At 32.5% G+C, this 12,488-nt stretch overlaps 2 protein-coding genes across 2 annotated transcripts; one reads left to right on the top strand and one right to left on the bottom strand.

Annotated features, from left to right (window-relative positions):
- Positions 1-209: 209 nt before the first annotated feature.
- LOC115695750 (uncharacterized) lies at positions 210-4,179 on the top strand. Its single transcript, XM_030622829.2, has 5 exons — positions 210-549; positions 1,144-1,300; positions 1,936-1,986; positions 2,318-2,410; positions 3,948-4,179. Exons 1-5 carry the CDS (start codon positions 404-406, stop codon positions 3,996-3,998), a joined length of 498 nt encoding a protein of 165 aa, XP_030478689.1. The 5' UTR covers positions 210-403; the 3' UTR covers positions 3,999-4,179.
- Positions 4,180-4,466: 287 nt separating this feature from the next.
- Positions 4,467-5,640, bottom strand: LOC115695077 (prohibitin-2, mitochondrial-like). The gene is made up of 3 exons (XM_030622171.1): positions 5,554-5,640; positions 4,743-4,935; positions 4,467-4,660 (listed from the first exon to the last, which is right to left on the bottom strand). Exons 1-3 carry the CDS (start codon positions 5,638-5,640, stop codon positions 4,467-4,469), a joined length of 474 nt encoding a protein of 157 aa, XP_030478031.1.
- Positions 5,641-12,488: the final 6,848 nt, after the last annotated feature.

The following is a 12,488-nucleotide window of genomic DNA, read 5'->3' as shown; positions in this document are numbered from 1 at the left end:
ATTACTTTTACATATCAATTAATATCTAATCTGCACAAGTACAGATTTAGATTTTCCAATCTAATCTAATTTGCAAAAGTACAGATATTGTATTTTATGACTTAGATTAGATTATTGAATTGGACATTTTATGAACACCTTGGTTCCCCAATAAAAGAAAAAACTCCAAAAATATATAATTGCATGAGTAAAGGTGGATTACTTAAGAGAGCCAATCAAATTGCAAAGAAATATTTTAAAAAAATGAAAATGAAAATATGGTTGAGAACCTAATCGTGGCCAACTTCCATGGAAAGAGAATCAAAATCACAATTAGTTTTCTGTTTGAAGTTTCAAAGAAAGAAAACCCACCTACTAACGCTACAACATTTTCATTCCAAAATCCCAAAACAATATTCAATCAATGGACGAGGTTATCACGGCCGCTGATGCCTCATCAAGTTTCCGATCCAGTACTTATCAGCCCACCACCATCCCCTCAAACCTTCCTCTCCTCTCTGCTTTCCTTGCCTTCGCTCTTGCCCAGTTTCTGAAGCTCTTCACTACCTGGTAACTTAGCTCTCCCCTTTCCTAATTATGGATGTTTTGATATGGTTTAAAGCTTCAGATTTTTTCATTTTCTGCGTTTCTTTGGGTTCCAAACAGATAAAAACTTAATTTTGCATGATGGGTGTTAAAGTGCTTCTATGAAGTTCTTTGATTAGGCAGTTGTTTGTTTGAAACTTGCCCCCCATTTTAATTTAATTTTTGTTTAGAGCTAAACTGTTCTTTGGGTTTCAGATGGATTATTTGTTTGTGAGAATAGGCAACTTATGGTTTTGTGTTCTTTTGAGGCTAAAAGGAGTTTTTGTAATGCTTATAGAAATGGCATACCTGCACAATATATACAATTTGTCGTAACAACATGTTCTAGTTAGAAGAAGAGATTGGTGTTTTTTTCTCCCTTCCTTTCTCTTTATTACTTTTGATACTAGTCCTGAACCCTACAATCTTCAGGAGGCAGGAATCTCTAGCATATTGCTAGGTAGGTCTTTAAAGTAATGATGGGTTTAATCTCATGGAGCTATTGCTCTCTGACCTTAAATCTCTTGGTTATTTGTAAGTTTTTGTTTGTCTTTTAGTATATTTCTCATAGAAGTGCAGGTACAAGGAGAAGAGATGGGATTCGAGAAGGATGCTCGGGTCTGGAGGAATGCCATCGTCGCATTCAGCTACTGTGACATCACTTGCAGTTACAATTGGTTTACATGAAGGAACTGGAGGACCAGCATTTGCCATCGCTGTGGTTTTGGCATGTGTTGTATGTAACTCTTAACCAGGTCTTGTTCATTCTTTTAAGTTAGCATGGTCATTCTGTTCAATCATTCTGCATCAAATTAGGAAGCTATCCAGCTGATATATGAATGTCTTCTATTTCTAATGTCAGCATGTAAGTTGGTGGGGTTCAGTTATTATCAAATATGGTGCTGTTTATTCAAGATTTTAACAACGAAAATTTTTGATGCTTGTATATATTTGTTAGTTCAGTCAAGCATCTGGTTTTTGTTACACTTGTTTGTTTCGGTGGTTCAAGGGCAAACAATATTAAATTTAAAAGCTGGATCCCTAAGATGTGTTCATGCACATTCCACCGATGGATGGATATTTTTTAGTTTATAAGAAACTTTCATTTAACCGAAGAAGGTAGCTCAAATGGGTCAAACATGTGGTCCTCTCCCACAAAGTCTGTGGTTCTAGCCCTCCTACATTCTACTTAGCAATTGCTATAGTTTTTTTATACCTAGAAATTGTAGGGCATGCCTGAATGGTTCTGGTATAACTTTGTCATTTGTATTGGAAATCCTTTTCTAATCATGATATTGTTTTCATAAATAATTACTGTACACGAATTCAATTAAAAATAGTTGGTTTATTTATTTAATATTTTTATTGCAGGTAATGTATGATGCTTCTGGTGTAAGACTCCATGCTGGCCAGCAAGCCGAAGTAAGATCTATTCTTTTGTAGATGCTCATTTCATTTCAAAATAACTCAACGGTTTCTTGAATCAAGAATTGAATAATATTTGGTGCATGATAGTGTTTCCTAGTTTTCCAGCTCACTAATTGTTGTTTTGTTTCGTTAGTTCCTTTAGCTAAAATATGCTCTCTATTTCTTGCGGCTATTCTTCTTCTTTTCTTAGGGTTCGTGTGACATCTTATTTCTTAACATTTCATTTTTAAGTTGTTGGTTTATTCTTAATAGTATTCAAGAGAATAATTCCTGCAAATTGTTAATGTGAATGTTAATGAAATTGCTGATATGTTGCATATTGCAGTTATTAAACCAGATAGTATGCGAGCTACCTCCAGAACATCCTGTCTCTAATGTTAGACCCTTACGAGATTCACTCGGCCATACACCTCTCCAGGTTACTTTACTATTCCCCTTCTACCATGAAAACTTGCATTGCTGGTAAAACCATTTTAGTGGGTCTATTAAAATGTTTGATCTTGGTGTTCATTATCTTGTTAGTAAGTGAATCAAAAAAACTTTCCTGAAAATGAAACTTCTACCTTATTTTTGTTTGTATGTTTGGTAAGTGACGATATAGAAAATGCTATTGTCAGTAATATCGTTTTGCCAAATAGAAAGTCATATGTGTTACACCTTAACATTATTCTAACCATTAAAAGTAATTAGGATTATAGAAGCTGAGTTGTCAAACTCTTAGGTGGCGTTTGGTTGGAGGTAATGAAATGGAAAGGAAACAATTTTCATTCCATTCCTTTGTTTGGTTGCATTTTAAAGTATTGGAATGGCATTCCAATGGAATGCTCTTTCCACCATTTTGGTGGAATGGCTATTCCATTTTAAAAAGAAAGGAATGACCATTCCAATGTAACAAGAAAAAAAATTTAATGATTTTTTTAATCAATTTTTTTATGCATTTTAAATTTTATTCCATTCCTATTCCTATTCCTATTCCTATTCTCATTCTTATTCTTATATTTTTATTCCTCCCAACCAAACGCCTCTTACTGTCTGAGATTGAATGTGTTTAAGTGAGTTATGTTAATAGTCCTAAAGGGTGAGCTAAAGAAACAGTTAAGGCTTAGTTAGTATAGCTAGTGGGGCTGATTGATTGTAAGAAGGCAAATAAATTTGTATTATTTATAGTAAAATTTACTCTGGGAGATATTCAAGTGTCTCGAAAAGTTTGGAAAGATTTGTAATACTTCCTTTCATATCAGCAAGATTCCTAGTTTCTAATTCGGGTAAATACCATTTTGGACCCTGTGTTTTGCAAAAGTTACAGATTGGACCCTGTGTTTTGTTAAATGACAAAATGGACCCTGTATTTTCTAAAATAGTAAAAATAGGACCCTGAGCTTAATTTTTGATAACTTTTTTTTTAATACAACTAACTTGAAGACAATGCTTAATACGAACAGGTACAAAAAATGTAAACAGTTTTGTCATATAGCACTTTTAGATCGGATTATAATTAAACTTTATTTTGACAAAAAATCAATTCAGGGTCTTATTTGTACTATTTTAGAAAATACAGGGTCCATTTTGTCATTTAACAAAACACAGGGTCCAATTGGTAACTTTTGTAAAACAGAGGGTCCAAAATGGTATTTACCCTTCTAATTCCTTCAATATTGGAATGGAACGTTAGTGTATAAACATGTTTGCTTGAACAGTACATACATTGATACATGAATGGAGTCTGATATGAGTATAAAGTAATTTGTTGGAACCTCAATTTTACTTGTTTATCTTGTTACATACATGGGTTAGGATTCAAGTCAGGGTGTGTACGTATCATAGCTACATGTTTGTGCGAATGGGAGGCATCACATTGAAACCTTTGTTTCTATCAAAAAAAAAAAAATTGAGATTGTGTTAAAGGTCTTATATAGAAAGTTAATTTTGATTGTAATTGGAATCTTTTGCTGCAGGTTATTGCAGGTGCTATTTTGGGATGTGTGGTAGCTTTGCTCATGCAATAGGATAGGGCTACCTTCTCATCTTACCAACAATGGATAATACTACCAATGAAGAATTGAAAAAAGAAAATTTGTTGTGAACAAACCAAACTCTGAAAAAAGAAGAAAACAAAAATGTGTAGAAGTTTGTGTTAATTTCTTTGATGTACTAAATTAATGTATAAATGTTTCCCCGCAATTGACATCTTTGGATTCAAGGTCCCAATAGATTTTCTAAACAAATACTCTGCCAAGACTCAAGTAAAGAGAAAAAATGTATTTATGTTTTTTCATCGCGAACCAACAACTCTTGTGGGAACAGTCGGGAAGAAAAAGAAATCTAAAATAGATGTAAGTTGTGAAAGTCGTTGACTTGCAAATAAACTATTAAAAGATTTACTTGTAGAATTTACCAATCACTTGGCCTGTTACACTGAATTATTAATAAGTCCATTCCAACTAAAAGATGAGACAACTCAAAATATAGTATGCCTATCTTTTCACAGCAGGCTCCAAATTCATCTCCTGAAGGTTCAGCAAGAGATCATCCGTGTTAAGATAAGCCTTAGTGGAAGATTTTGATATTGTGCGAGCGATTTCTCTCCCAGCTTCAATCTTCCTTAGGGTGATAATTGTCGGATTGTTAGCAATAGTTTTGCTCATCAGTTGTGCACTTGTAGCCTCACCTTGATGATCAAATGAAAATTGTATGCAGAATGAGAGCCTAGCCTTTTGATTTCCTTCTTACTTGAGCTCTGATAATAGCACTTATCTTGTCTTGTTTAGCCTTTTCAACAACGAATTTAGCCCTCTCAGCTTCTTGTACAACCACTTGTTTGGCCTCAATTGCATTTGTAAATTCCCTCCCAAATGTTACAGCAATGATTGACACATTATCCAGAGCGATGTTGAAATTGGCAGCCTTCTCAGTCAAAATCTTCCTTATTTCCCTACTCACATCCTACAAAGTATAAAAAATGAGGGCAATCAACAGTTAATGGCAAGTGAAATTAACTATCTCATGGATCTTGTTCTGTTGTATAGAAAGTAGAGACTCTTTTAGTTCCATGTTAAGTGAGAAGACAAAGCAGGGACCCTTTAATAATGGTATGGTTGCATATGAGTGAATAAATAGGGAAATTGTTTCTACATAAGTGAGGATAAAGTAACAATCGAAATTTGTAGACAACAGAGCTTTGAAATGATAGTAATAACAAAGATATCCCCAAGGCATAAAATTTAACTAAATTGTAGAACATAGGGCTTTAAAATGTTATCCCAAGGCATAAACTTTAACTTCAAAAGCATTACCTTCGGTGTTGTTCGTTAAGAAGAATGACGAGTCACTTCGTATGTGTATCAACTACCGGTAACTAAACAAGTTGACAATTAAAGATAAAGACCCTTTACCTAGGATTGATGATCTATTCGATCAGCTTCAAGTAAAAACAATCTTCTTCAAGATTGATCTTCACTCAGGCTATCATCAGTTGCGAATCCGAGAGGAGGACATTCTAAAGATTGTCTTTTGCATTAGGTATGGCCACTATGAATTCCTAGTTATGTTTTTTGGACTAACCAATGCTCCATCAGCTTTTATAGATCTGATGAATAGGGAATTCAAAGATTTTCTCGATAATTGTGTTATATTATTTATTGACGACATCTTTGTGTACTCTCAGTCAGATGGGAATCATGAACAACATTTACAAATGGTTTTACAAAGATTGCGGGAACACATGCTAAATATAAGAAATGTGATTTTTGGTTATGACAATTGTCCATTTTAGGCCACATTATCAGTAAGGATGGAATTATGGTTGAACCTGGAAGGATCAAGTTAGTTAGAGACTGGTCGAGACAAAAGACTGTCACGGAAGTCAGAATTTTTTTGGGTTTAGCTGGATATTATCGTTGTTAGTGGAAGGGTTTTCTACGATCTCAATTCCCTTAACTGAGTTAACTAAGAAGAATTAGCAGTTTATATGGACAGATAAGTTTGGAACTTGTTTTCAATGGTTGATTATAGCTCCTGTGTTAGCTTTGCCATCAGATGAAGAGAAGTTTATTGTTTACTGTGACGCATCCAAATAGGGTTTGGGATGTGTTCTGATGTAAACTAATAGGGTCATTTCTTATGCTTGTTAACAGTTGAAGGAGTATGACCAACGTTACCACACTCATAACTTAGAACTCCCTGCAGTTGTGTTTGTATTATAGATTTTGCAATATTATTGTTGGGAATATTTTACCAGGATCTAGATTTACTAACAAGTATGTTGATTAACATCTTAAATATGAATATCTCTAAAACAACAAAATTAAACACATAAGAGTTTAGAAAACCTTACATTGGTTGAAGCGGAAGATAATGACTCCTTCCGCTCAAATCTCTAACTCTTGTTCCTTTCTGTCACAGAGTATTATCAATATCTGAGCCTGGATTAGAATTTGAGCTTTGTTTAGACTCTTGACTCTTTCAGTCAATAAGAACACGAAGAACTCTATTTGAGTTTTTCAAAAATAGGAATTTGATCCTTAGGAGTCCCCTAGCTGGCACACAGGGTATTTAATGTTGGGTTTTGTGCTCTAAATAAAACCCATTTCAATATAATCAAATTTACTTATTAATAAATATCAGAAATAACATTTTATGTTGCATGGTTCACATGATTTATTTCATGATTATATATATATAATGTATGAATTCTATTTAAGTCCAGAACATATGAATTTGTTAATGATTATAGTGTTGTCAGCACAATGGAATATAATCTTAATTATATGTTCGAAAGTTTATTCCCTGATTTGTCAGTTCACTAGATTTAGACTGGCATGATAATCAGTGATAGGTATTCTTACACCTTGGATAAGTGTTATGTCCTTTCCAGGGCATTGGTAAAGTTTACCAGTATCGGATGTATGGAGTATACATCGGAAGAGACCGATATTGAACTTTGATTAGATTTGTTAAAATTTACCGTAATATCTACTCAATTCAATATCACCTGTTGATCCTAGATCAAATGATCTTTATCCTGATATGTTTAGGTTCGATCTCAAGAGTATTATACATGTTCTTTGATTTGTTAGTTAAGCCTACTTTTGAACAGTTAGGGTGATACGTACATTTTGGGAACATGATGGTATAATTGAGTGGGAGCGCTAACATAAATATGGAGTCTATAACTTCTATAGAAATTTAGAAGTGAAACGATGATATCCTTCGAGCTTGGCTAAACAGAGATAAATGGTTGAGATCTCATTTCACTTCGCTGAAATGTCATTTATACGGAGCTAAGTGTTTTAAGGATAAAATACATTGAAGGTGTAATGGTAATTTAGTTCCTATTCAATGTAGATCATCTATTAGAGGGTCATTGATCAAATTAGGATTATAACGATGGATAATTAATAGCGTATCTATATCGTAGAACATATAGAGCGTTCTATATGACTGAGAATGCAATTCCAAGTTCTAAGTGTGGATTTAATAAGGAATTAATAAGTTAGGGAATGTACTTGGTAAATTCAGTTCGACTTATTAGAAGCTCGGTTATATAGGCCCATGGTCCCCATACTAGTTGAGACCATACTGCTTGTAAGACTCAGTTAATTAATTTTAATTAATCAATTATAATTCTAAAATTAGACTATGTCTACTTTATGAATTTTCACTAAGCAAGGGAGAAATTGTAAAGAAAAGAGATTCTAGGTTTATTTATTAATTAAGAGACTTTATAAAGGACATTCGGGCTCAGATCTTAATAATACTCTGTGACAGAAAGGATACAAGGGTTAGAGATCTGAGTGGAAGGAGACATATTATTCCACTGCACCCAATGTAAGGTTTCCTAAACTTTATACGTGTTTAATTTCATTGTTTTAGAATTCATATTAGGATCTTAATGAAACATACATGGTAGTAAATCTAGATCCTGGTAAAATATTTCCAACAGGCCAGCACATGTTTTTTACCTAGGAACCTGGCCGACACATGTTTTTAGCCTAGGAACTTGGTTGGATTATGGCTTCAAGCCTAAGAGCCTGGTTGGTTCATAATCTTGTCTTGGCACCTTGGTCGGCACGTGGCTTTGTTCCAATAACTTGGCTAGTTCTGGCCTATATTTGGCCTTAGTGATGACTCTTCATGGCTTTTTGAGCCTGAATCTATTATGGAAATTCTAACATACAAGTATATGTATCGTTTATAAGTAATAGACTCACAAGAATGAGGTTGATCCCACAAGAACTTTAGTTAATTACCAAACAACTAAGTTGCTAATTATATTTGGTGACAATAAAAATTAGAAAAGATATTTAATTTCTAATAAAAAATAAAGAAAATAAATAATTAAGGTGAAATTAACAATGATTAAAGCTTAGGATGATTAATTTCGATTGCATCTACTTTATATGGTTTAACATAATTTAATTCCCAAATTCTAATTTTCATGTGATAGCGGATTTATTACAGAAACTTATATTCGAGTTAGGACATATAAATCTCAACCTATATGTAAATTTTATACTCTCATGATAAATTTAAACACATAGGTGACATTAAGCATAAAAATATTAAATGCTACACAAACTATATAGGTACTCTCGTTCTATATTGAAATATATGCCCATTTCATTATAGCATAATCAACACTTTCTCAAATTTTGCATTGAAATCATAAAATATTTAATTGATGATTTGGCAATTGAAAGTAATTAAGTACGAATGTATGTACATAGAAAATTAGGGGAGAACTAAATCATACTAAAATCAAAATAAACTGTCAAACAATCTCCATTAACACCCTAATAAAAAGTCTAGCTACTCATAATCATTGTGAACAATTGATAACAACTAATTAAGAACATGAAAAGTAAAATAAAAGAAAGAACTCGTCGAAAAAATAATGTTTAAAGTCTCCAAAGCCGTCTCCTGCCTCTAATTTATATCCTCCCAAACTCGTCTGCTAAAAAGTATTGAAAAAGGGCCTTTCTATAGCTAAAAAAAGATAAAAGAAAACCTAATTTTCACAATTTAGAATAGGCGGGCCGCGACATTACCTTGTAGTAACGCAGTGCTTGAAGCACGATTTTTGATAGCGAGCTTCCCACTACGTCAACTGAAAATGTTTTGGCCTTAACTCTTTCAATATTGCTCAAAATTGGACGATTCAAGATGTTTTGAAAAGATAAAAGAGAGATCTAAAACTTTTATTAACAATATTTTTCTTCAAAGTGACAGAATCATAGTCAAAAATTGCCTTGAAGCTTCAAACTTGATTTTCGATCACAAACAAAGCGTGTTGAGCATCCAAAACTTACAAGTTTTTTACCAATTATATCCTAGTGAAGTGTGTCCTAAGCCACAAAAAATTTACTAATTTTTATTTCTATATTACCAATTACTTCAGTATAATGGTAAATACAAGTTGATCCCACAAGGACTATTATCAATTTATTATTCAAAAATTAACGACAAGAATTAAAAAGAGGGGTTTTAATTATGAAGATTAAATAATATAAATTAGAAAAAAAATGAACTGTGACACTACGATATTTAAGAAATAGTTAAAGGTAATCTCCACCTTCATCAATCAATTAAGAATAACAAGGATAAATATTATATTTTATTCAAAAATTAAACTATTAACCCCGGAGATAATTACTTATCTCAGTCTCCCTATTACAATTAATTATGGTGGAGCGCTCAATAATTAAATCTTTTTATTAAGCAGTAGACCCATAAAGCATGTAATCTATTTAACTTAGGAAAAACATTAAATTCTATGGAGACAAGTTAATCTAAGCAACAAATCAATTTAGCATATAATTCATTTAACTTAGGTTATATTCTTCATGACAAATAATAATACCCATCAAAATATCATTAAAAGTAATTTATCACTTAAACATAGAATTCTAGACTATTAGGTGAACCTTGTGCTTACCAACTCAAGGATAATCAAGTGGTAGTATTCCTGATCCTTTATGTTGATGACATCTTAGTCATTGGTAACAATATTAATAAAATGGCTGACAAAAAGGAATGGCTCGGTACCCAATTCGAAAAGAAAGACTTGGGTGAAGCTAATTATGTTCTTAGAATTTAAATTATTAGAAACTGAAAGAATAGATCACTTTCTCTCTTGCAAGTAGCTTACATTGATACGGTTCTAAGGCATTTCTCAATGAGTAATGCCAAAGGGGATATTATGCCTTCTAGACATAGCTTGCAACTATCTAAGGAACAGTATCCCACTGATCCCCAAGAGATAGAAGATATGAGAAAATTTCCTTATGCTTCAGTAGTTGGAAGTCTGATGTATGCTATGTTGTGCAGTAGACCAGACATTTGCTATGAAGTGGGAATTGTGAGCAGGTTTCAATCAAACCCAAAAAGAGAACATTGGACAGCAGTCAAGCATATTCTGAAATACTTAAAGAGGACAAGAGATTATGTGTTAGTCTACAAGGGTTGTACTTTAAATGCATTAGGCTATATCAATCCAGATTTCCAAGCTTGTCTTGATGACAAAAGGACTACATCTAGGATGGTATTTACCCTTGGGAGTGGAGTAGTTGTTTTGAGAAGTGTCAACCAATCCTCAATATCTAACTCTACCATGAAGGCCAAATACATAGTTGCTGTTGAGGCTGCTAAGGAACTGGTCTGGCTAAGAAAGTGCTTTACAGAGCTTGGTATTGTTCTAAGTATAGAAAAACCACTAGTGCTTCTTTGTGACAACACTGCTGCTATAGCCAACAGTAAAGAGCCTCGAAGCCATAAGATGAGTAAACACATTGAGAGAAAATACTACATCATCAGAGAATATGTGGCAACAGGAAAAGTGCTGGTAGAAAAGGTTGATATTGAAGACAACCTAGTCGACCCATTCACCAAGACTTTGATAGAGATTGTATTTGAAAAGCACAAAAGAGAACCTAGGATTAATTGAAATGTACTTATTGTTTTATGTTAGTGCAAGTGGGAGTTTTTTTGGGTTTCACGACCGAACTAAAACAATATTTCAATGTTATCTTGAATTTCATTTATCAATAACGAAATAGAATTATTTTACTGCTTGTTTAATACTTGGTTCACATGTTTGCTTCATGATTATTTGTTGATTTATAAATTCATTTAAATCCTTATCACATTATTATTTATGATTATTGTGTTGTCTACACAGTAAAAGTAATCAAGATTATGTGATTAAACTTTAGTCCCACGATTAATCAGTACACAAGATTTGCACTGAAATGATAATCAATAATGTGGTTTACTTACACTTGGATAATGGTATGTCTCTTCTATATTGGTAAAGTAAGCTTGTATTGAATGTATTGTTATACATTGAACTAGACCGATATTTACATAGAAAAGATATCATAAACTTACCATAATATCTTTCTAAGTAAATATAACTTAGTTGATCTTAGACCAATAATCTCAATCCTGAGATGGTTAGGTTATGGTTCAATTGTATTATTTGTGTTCTTTGACTTATTCGTTAAAATTGACTGATTAGACCTTTCCAATACTTACATCTTGGGAACATGGTAGTAAAATTGAGTGGGAGCGCTAATCATAGATAGAGAGTCTACAGCTTCTATAAATGAATAGAAATAAAATGATGATTTCTTTCGAGCTTGGCTAAACGAGATTAAATGGTAGAGTACTCATTTCAACAATTATATTAGTTTACTGAAATATCATTTACAAGGACCTAAGTATTTTAAGGATAAAATACATTGAAGGGTAGAACAGTAAAATTATCCCTACTCGATGTAGATCATCCATAGAGGATTATTGATTATTTGGATTGAAACAATCAACAATTAATAGCTTATCTATATTTGAAACATATACAACGTTCTATATAATCAAGAGTGCAATTCTGAATCTATAGTGGAGCCATGAGGAATTAATAAGATAGAGAATTTACTTGGTGTGTTCTAGAACTACTTATTGGAAACTTGATTATATAGGCCCATAGTCCCCGCACTAGTTGAGATAATATTGGCTTGTAGACACAATTAATTGGTTTTAATTAATCAATTAGAATTCTAAATTAGACTATGTCTTATTTATAAATTTTCACTAAGCATGGGCTCAATTGAGAAAAAATCAAGATTTAGAGTTTATTTGTTAATGAAGAGACAGTGTAAGGTGTAATTAATAAATAAGTCAAATGAAGTATTTTTATAATTAATTGTAATTATTAAATAGATAGATTTTACATTTATAGGATTGAAATTAAAACATGACATTTGTAAAAGAGAAGATAAGTTGTTAAATAAAATGGAAAAATTAAAACTTGTGCGATCCACATATGAGGCTGGCCACTTAAGGGGATTCTAAGAAATTATTTTATCTTTTTTAATTCTATATAATTTAAATCCTAATCGTAGATGAAATCATATATAAAGAATAAGATGACTCTCATTATTATAACATCATACTATTCTGTTAGATAACTGAAAAACAAAGAGCCTTTTTAGAAATTTGAA

This window comes from Cannabis sativa, chromosome 6 (genome assembly GCF_029168945.1).
Source record: "Cannabis sativa cultivar Pink pepper isolate KNU-18-1 chromosome 6, ASM2916894v1, whole genome shotgun sequence".
NCBI lineage: Eukaryota > Viridiplantae > Streptophyta > Magnoliopsida > Rosales > Cannabaceae > Cannabis > Cannabis sativa.
Note: the sequence above shows the minus strand (reverse complement) of the source record. Positions and strands in the feature narration are given on the sequence as shown.

What these genes read in the sequence shown, in the direction of transcription:
- LOC115695750 (XM_030622829.2), top strand. Translation starts at nt 404, where the DNA reads ATGGACGAGGTTATCACGGCCGCTGATGCCTCATCAAGTTTCCGATCC. An exon ending in CTGTGGTTTTGGCATGTGTT is followed by an intron (nt 1,301 to 1,935) that starts GTATGTAACTCT and finishes TTTTTATTGCAG; the next exon opens with GTAATGTATGATGCTTCTGG. An exon ending in ATGCTGGCCAGCAAGCCGAA is followed by an intron (nt 1,987 to 2,317) that starts GTAAGATCTATT and finishes TGCATATTGCAG; the next exon opens with TTATTAAACCAGATAGTATG.
- LOC115695077 (XM_030622171.1), bottom strand. Translation starts at nt 5,640, where the DNA reads ATGTCGTCAATAAATAATATAACACAATTATCGAGAAAATCTTTGAAT. An exon ending in TAAAAGCTGATGGAGCATTG is followed by an intron (nt 4,936 to 5,553) that starts GTTAGTCCAAAA and finishes TATACTTTGTAG; the next exon opens with GATGTGAGTAGGGAAATAAG. An exon ending in GGCTAAACAAGACAAGATAA is followed by an intron (nt 4,661 to 4,742) that starts GTGCTATTATCA and finishes TTGATCATCAAG; the next exon opens with GTGAGGCTACAAGTGCACAA.